This window comes from Echinops telfairi, unplaced genomic scaffold (genome assembly GCF_000313985.2).
Source record: "Echinops telfairi isolate 266 unplaced genomic scaffold, ASM31398v2 ScPeMD7_7467;HRSCAF=8505_1, whole genome shotgun sequence".
In the NCBI taxonomy this organism is placed as follows: domain Eukaryota; kingdom Metazoa; phylum Chordata; class Mammalia; order Afrosoricida; family Tenrecidae; genus Echinops; species Echinops telfairi.
Window position 1 is genome coordinate 28,546,836 of NW_022111368.1, and position 6,797 is coordinate 28,553,632.

A 6,797-nucleotide genomic window follows, 5' to 3' on the forward strand; every position below is an offset into this window, starting at 1 on the left:
TCTGAACTCTTCGTTTCGTCCCAATGGCATCTTAGTTTGTTCTATTACGAGCACCATGTTTTCCTTGGCTGGTTTTAACAACACTGTAATGGTATGTCTGAATATCTTAGAAGGCAAGTGCTCCCCCACCTTTACTCAGGCATGTGCTGACTTCTATTCTTCCTGACTTGTTTTGGAGTAAGTTTACATGGTTGAAATGTTTACTGGGATTGGGTCAAGCACATTTGTACAAATGTTGCCATCACCATTTTCAAAACATTTTCTTTCTACTTGAGCCCATGGTATCAGCTCATTTCCCCCCTCCCTCTCTCATGAACCCTTGATAATTTATAAATATTTCCCCCATGTATTACATTGACCGATGTCTTCCTATACCCACTTTTCTGTTGTCCGTCGCCTGGGAAGGGGTTATAAGTAGATCATTGTGATGGGTTAAAATTATTCTACTCATAGAGGGTCTATATGCCCAGTCTGCCTTCCACCAATGATCAGCAGGCAGTAGATGGGGTTAGCTAAATCCATTCAGGAGAGGAAGGCAGAGAGGGCCTGGCACACTCCTCAGCACCTCTCTCTGTTCCCAGCCAAGATGGACAATTGGGAGGAAACACGCTATCATAGAACCTAGGTGAAGGGGCTAGACTCCACCTCTTCCCTCAAGTTGAGCGTAATTATGTAATTCATAACTGTCATTTTGCTACTGTTATGAATTGGGCAACCCCTGTGAAAAGGTTGTTCAAGCCCCAAAGGGGTTGCAACCCACAGGCTGAGAACTGATGGCTTAGCCTAAACCATTTCTCCCTGTCTCTCTCTGTTCAGTGGTGTGTGTGTGTGTGTGTGTGTGTCCATGGTTGGCTTCTCTCAGAATGGTGTGTGGAGGCATTTGTTTCCTCAAGGGGATGATGTGCTAGTCCCTGAACAAAGGAATATCCTATCCTCAAGTACAGTCAAATCTGCCTTCCTGGAGGCAACTTACAACTTCTAAAGGCAGTTTTTTTTGATCCTCTCCACCTCTTAGCTTTAGAATCTTAGTGTCTGGTTGTGGCCAATGTACATTGTTACATAAGAAAGACAAGACGGGGCACAAGTGGGTTTTGTGAGTGCTGGAAGGGCATGCAAAGCTGGGTTACAGTGCAAGGCTACAGAGGGGCATAAGGCCTGGGCAGAGTGAGGCACGGATAGTTAGAGAAATATTCCCTGGAGGGGATGGGTGGGGGCACCTGCACCTCTCGGCAGTGAGTGAGAGAGGGGGACGGATTTTGCTGTCTAGGGCCCCAGATGTGGCTTTGCTTCTGCAGCATCAAGTATGTCCTCTGACATGGGATCCTCGGGAATGTCAGGTGGGCTCATCACCTGGAGGCAGTGCAAGAACAAAGCGCAGACGTGCACTTGTCTCTTTTTTTCTTCCCGTGATACTGCGTGGACCACTAACCTGTCCCTGGGAACGTAGCCAAATGATGAGTGAACGGATATGGGCTCCCTTTGCATTGGCGCTTGGGGCTGAGACAGGAGTCTGATATTAATCCAATAGCCGCAGGAATAAACACTGGCCACAGGCCCAGCTGAAACCCAGACACCTTGTGGCTGCAGCAGGTCCCTGACAACGAGGCAGAGCTGCAATCAACAGCAAAGAATGACACCTGGCAGGCCTGCCGTGTTTCACGACCCCAACCTGGCTCGTGGTGATAACCTTTTCTTTCTGGAATACCCACCTCAGAAGGTTGGTACAGCTTAAAGGCTAGCTCCGTGCTGCGTATATCCTGGAAACCTTTCATTAGAACGAGTCACTGTCCAGCCTTTAAGTACTGTTGATGTCTCACGGAGGAGTCCTTGGGCAAGGCCAAGGACTCGCTGAGACTCCACTGTAGTCATGAGGAACCTATCCCATCTGGATCAGACACCCCAGCTACCCACCCAGCACCCCCTTAGCTTAAGGTGACCAGACGTCCCGCTTTTAGCAGGACAGTCCCGATTTTTAACAATTTGTCCCGCGTCCGGCAGCGTTTTAAAAAATCCCAATTTTTGGAAAGAATGCACGACAAGCTAGGGAATGGCGGGAGAACAGGAAGGGAATATACGGTTTTCGGCTGCGAAATAGCCACATGGTTATATATATATATGTATGTATATATATGTATATATATATGAGTTTTATATTATTTTATATTTGTTAATTTTACGTTAAACTTTAATAATAAATAATTGTTGAGAACTGATTATTGAGAACTGCTTATCAGAGTTCCCATTGTTGATCATTTGTTAGAATTCGACCACCATTGTTTGGACTTAATGAACAATGGCATTTTTTGGCATTGGGAACGACAAAAACATTTTGTAACTGTCTCTCAGAGGACACACATCGTACTTTGTGATAGTGCTAGTTAAATTACCTAAATTGTCTGAATTTATTAGCTAGTTAAATTACCTAAATTGTCTGAATAGCTGATTTGTGTCAACAAATTTGTTTTATTTATTTATTTCATACATACATACATTTTCTTGAATTTAGCAGACAGTACTCGTATTATTTATATTTTATAGTGGCGGCAAAAAGTCTAGCGTCGGCCTTGAAAGTGACACTTAGGACTTACGTTAAGGCAAATTCAGAGAAAAAATAATACAAGTTAGTTACTTGTAGTTAGCAGGTGCGACCTACCACCCTCAAACAAAGGCGCCACTGGAGCCACGTGGCCACACAGCGTGGAGCGCAGCGTGGGGCGGGGCTACGCAGGGAGGCGGGCCTTCAGGCCCAGCGTGCATCCTGGTTGGCTCTCAGGGCTGCTTTCCCGCCAGACCCTGAGGCCGCGCTTGCGCGCTTTCCTCCTTCGTAGACCCACTGCCTCAGCCGGCGTTGGCGGCTCTTGTGAGGTGAGATGGCGGTCAGCGCTCGGAGGGGGCAGGTCAGAACCGGCCCGCCATGGTCCAGAGACCTTCTAGCTTCGGGAACCAGGCCTCGGCGGCCCTTTGGGGAGCCGGGCGGTAGTTGGACGCGAGCAGGCTGAGCGAGGCCTGCCACGCTTACTAGACCTTCTGGGGGTGCCGCGGTTTGGGCAGTGACACCCAAGAGCCCTGTTTTGCATGGCCTTGGCCTCCGGTCACCCTGGACCCAGGGCGGGGGCGAGGCGGGGGGAGCCCGTGGGTGGAAGGCCAGCCCGGCCATTCAGGCTCGCGCCTTGTTCGTCCATCTTGGGGCCCCTGCCTGGGACCTGGCAGGGGAAGCGTGTCCGGGAGACCGCGGGGGGCAGACGGGGAGGCGAGGGGCTTTGGTCAGGGGGAACCTTAAAGGATGTTCTCTGGGTGGTTGGCCCGTTGGGCCTCCAACTGCAAGGTCGGCAGTTCCAAACCAGCAGCTGCTCCTCGGGAGAAAGAGGAGGCGCTCGCTTTCTACTCCCCTGGGAGTCATCGCCTCAGAACCTCCTGGGCGTTCCTGCCCTGGCGGGCGGGGGAGGGAGGGCGCCACGCTCGATTGGGCGTGGACTCATGGGCAGCTGCGTGGTTTTTGTCTTTTGTTGAGCATGGGGAACAAAGGCCGGGTGTTATCCTTTGATCCAGGGCTGCAGCTTCGGATGCGCATCCCTGGGCCAGGCCTCAGGCCTCGGGGGCTGATGGGGTGACCAAGCTGAGAGCCCACAGGGTGGCTGGGCCCTGGCCAGCAGCAGCCCCGGGGGTCGCATTCGGAGCTGCCAGGTCTCCGATTTCTCACAGCAGCAGCTGGAAACTGGCTTCTTAGAAAATAAATAACAAACTCTGGATTTTAAATGTGCGTACGAATCCATGAGGTTTGAAAACACGGCCTGGACCCAAGGAGAACAAATGGGCGGGAAATGACTTTGGCCCTTAGGCTGCCAGTGTGAAGGGTCTGGGCATGGAGGGTGGGGATCAGAGGTGGGGCATCCAGGCCAGAGCTACAGACCAACCAAACCCTTGAGAGGTGGGGGCTTGGGTGCTGGTGTAGTAGTGGGTTAGGGGTTGAGTAGCTAACCACACGTGAGCTGTTCGAACCCACCAGCTGCTTGAAGGAAGAAAGACTGTCTACCCCTTGATTTCAAATTTGTCTACTCTTTGAAGCCCTTGGAAGACCACAGGGGGCAGTTCTCTGCCCAGTAGGGCTGCGGTGACTCAGAATCCATTCAGTGGCAGTGGGCTTGAGTTAAGGGGCTGGAACGCAGAACTGACCTCTGGGTGGTTGCCTTGGTGGATCAGGCTTATCCCTTGGCCTGGCCTTGACTCCACCCCTTTGGGGTTTGCCCAGGTCTGGTGGGGTTATATGTTTGAGGGAAGCAGAGGCCTTAAGCCGGGGAACAGCCCTTCTTACACAGCAGGTGGGCCTCCCTATAGTGCAACTTCAGCTGAGGGGTTTCCTGTGCAGCTGCCTGTTGACACTGAGAGACATTTTTTGTAGTAGAGTGTGCGTGTGGGACGAGCCTCCCGGGGCCCGTGCACTTAATGTCACCATGGCTTTTTATTTTCTTGAGTTATTGGTTCTAGATCGGTACTAGGAGGAGGAGGACACAGAGGAATTCTGGGGTATGGAAAGCAGTCAGTCAGTGAGCCCTTCCTGTGGGCTTCCTATGGGCAGGGCCAACTGCTGGGCATCGAGCTGAGTTGGTTGCAGCCCTACCCTCTGGACACTTTCAGATGCTGTGTGGAGGTGAGATCTTAGCCTGGGCTTCAAACTCGGCTTGGGGACTCCAGGAGAGAGAAAACCTAGGGGTGACAGAGACACAGGGATGAGAGCGATTGGCAGAACTTGGTGGGCTGGGGAGGACAGGAGCAGGCACTGGCAGGCGGGCTGGCACACATTGGGCTAGGAATGGGAGAACGGAAATCCTCGGACCAGCTTGTGGAGTACTTCTGCTTTGTCCTGTGGGTGGTTGGGACTCAGAATCAACTCAACAGCACCCAACACCAGCTGCAGCTCATCAAGGACGGGGCGTGATCACGCAAGTGGGGATTTTTAGGGTCTGATACATGGGGGTTTGTTCAGTGCTATTGTATGGGGAATAGATGTTTGTTCAGGAGAACTTAGTGGCGGGCAGGGGGTCTCTGAGGAGGGGGCCAAGTGGGCATTCTATTGAAGTGTTGTGTGAGAGCAGGTATACCATGGAAAAGTGTCCTGTGTCTGGTCTGCTGAGCATTTTGGGTGGCATTTCTATGTGTCCAAATCCCCAGTCCCCCCTGGCCCCCATTAGCCAGCCCGCATCCCTGGAACGAGTGGATGAGGGCAGCCCTCTGGCAGGGAAGGCAGGCCGGGTGAGGGCCTGGTGGCTGGCTGAGTGGTGCCGAGTCTGTTCTGCTCTGGCAGCCTCGTGCCACCCTCTGTGCTTCTGCCCTTTTCACTCTGCACAGAAGGGTCTGTGCCTCAGCACCGCCCGGTCGTGCGGGGAAGTGATGATGATGAGACAGCTGACACCCTCGTGGTGGACTGAAGGAGCCCCGGGCCCTGGGGCCCAGAGACCTTTTGAGGGCATCTGGCTCTTGGTAGAACCAAGTGGGGTGAGATGGGGCTTTGACTGGAGCCCATTGCCCAGCTTCCAGCCCAAGTGCTTCTCATCAGTGCCAGCTTGGGTATTGCCTGTCTTGCCATCAGTGGCCTGGGAATCACCCCCCCGGACCCAGGTTATGGCCTAGATGCCAGGCACTCCCTCCATTTTTTTCTGCCTCCCCAGGGCAGTTCCTGTTGGAGAAGGCAGAGGCAGCTCATCCCCTATAGGTCCCCTGGACACCATGTTGGGAGCCAGGCTCCAGACCCAGCAGAATGTGAGAAACAAGCACCACGGCCAGGCGGTGGTGTGGTGCCTCCCTGTTCCCAGAACACACCTCCTCGTCACCTGTCCATCCTCCTGTTGCTTGGTTGGGCCCCCTGCTCCTATCCTCCTACCCTTTGCCAAGCATCTGGAGTCCTCTTACCTCTCCCTGTGGCCCTTTTCCAGACCAGCCTGTCGTCCTCGGGCTTTGGGATGAAACTGGAGTCTGTCACTCCGTTCCTGGGGAAGTATCGCCCCTTTGTGGGCCGCTGCTGCCAGACCTGTACTCCTAAGAGCTGGGTGAGTGATGGTTGGGGCCAGGCCCCACCTTAGGAAGCTTGGATATGGGCACCACAACTCTGGGAAGCGGATTACTTTATGTTCTTCCAAGCTCTGGCTGTCCCCTGCCTGCCCCATGCCTCTGCCCTGTCTTGCAGGGTAACGGATGCACTGGTATTGGTATGATGCTGGGCTGTGGTCAGCTCCCCAGGCCTGAGAGAGTTAGCATCTGACCATGCCTGTACGAGTGCTGATAATCGTTTAGGGGACACTCACCTACTCATAGACCTGTCCACAGCCCCTAGCCCCCAAAGCCAAGCACAACGAAGGCCTCCTGTGTCCATGCCATGTGCTGGTGGAGAGCCAGGCTGTGTTCCGTGCTGTTGAGACTGATGAGGGAGACATACAATTATGGGAGGGTGGGGTGGAGGCATAGGGAGAGAGTAGGGCGTGTAGAGTACAGGGTGCCCAGAGAAGAGGGTGCTGGAGGATGAGAGGATGTGCTCCCCTGGTGGAGAGGAGAGTTGGGTGTGTGTGCATTCACAAGCGTGCTCTTGGGCATACATGCATATGCACCCATGGGCCCGCATGACTGGGGAGAGCGGAGTTGTTTTGAGTTACACAGAGGTTTCTTCCTCAGGACTTTTAGAGTCGTTCATCTGTGCTCCATGAAGGTGATTACTAGGGTGTAGGCTAGTCATCAGGGTCTGGCTTCACTTCTTTAGGGCAATGCAGCAATGAAGCCCTGTCGCTCAGAGCCATGGGGCAGCCGGG

The 6,797-nt window shown here is 53.3% G+C and overlaps 1 protein-coding gene across 1 annotated transcript in view; it reads left to right on the forward strand.

Annotated features, from left to right (window-relative positions):
• Nucleotides 1-2,849: 2,849 nt before the first annotated feature.
• GPAT2 (glycerol-3-phosphate acyltransferase 2, mitochondrial) overlaps nucleotides 2,850-6,797 on the forward strand; it is a 12,360-nt gene continuing 8,412 nt past the window's right edge. The window contains exons 1-3 of the mRNA XM_045283934.1: nucleotides 2,850-2,865; nucleotides 5,667-5,757; nucleotides 5,931-6,044. Coding sequence (XP_045139869.1) covers nucleotides 5,725-5,757; nucleotides 5,931-6,044 — 147 coding nt within the window. The 5' untranslated portion in view covers nucleotides 2,850-2,865; nucleotides 5,667-5,724. The remainder of the gene's footprint in view (nucleotides 2,866-5,666; nucleotides 5,758-5,930; nucleotides 6,045-6,797) is intronic.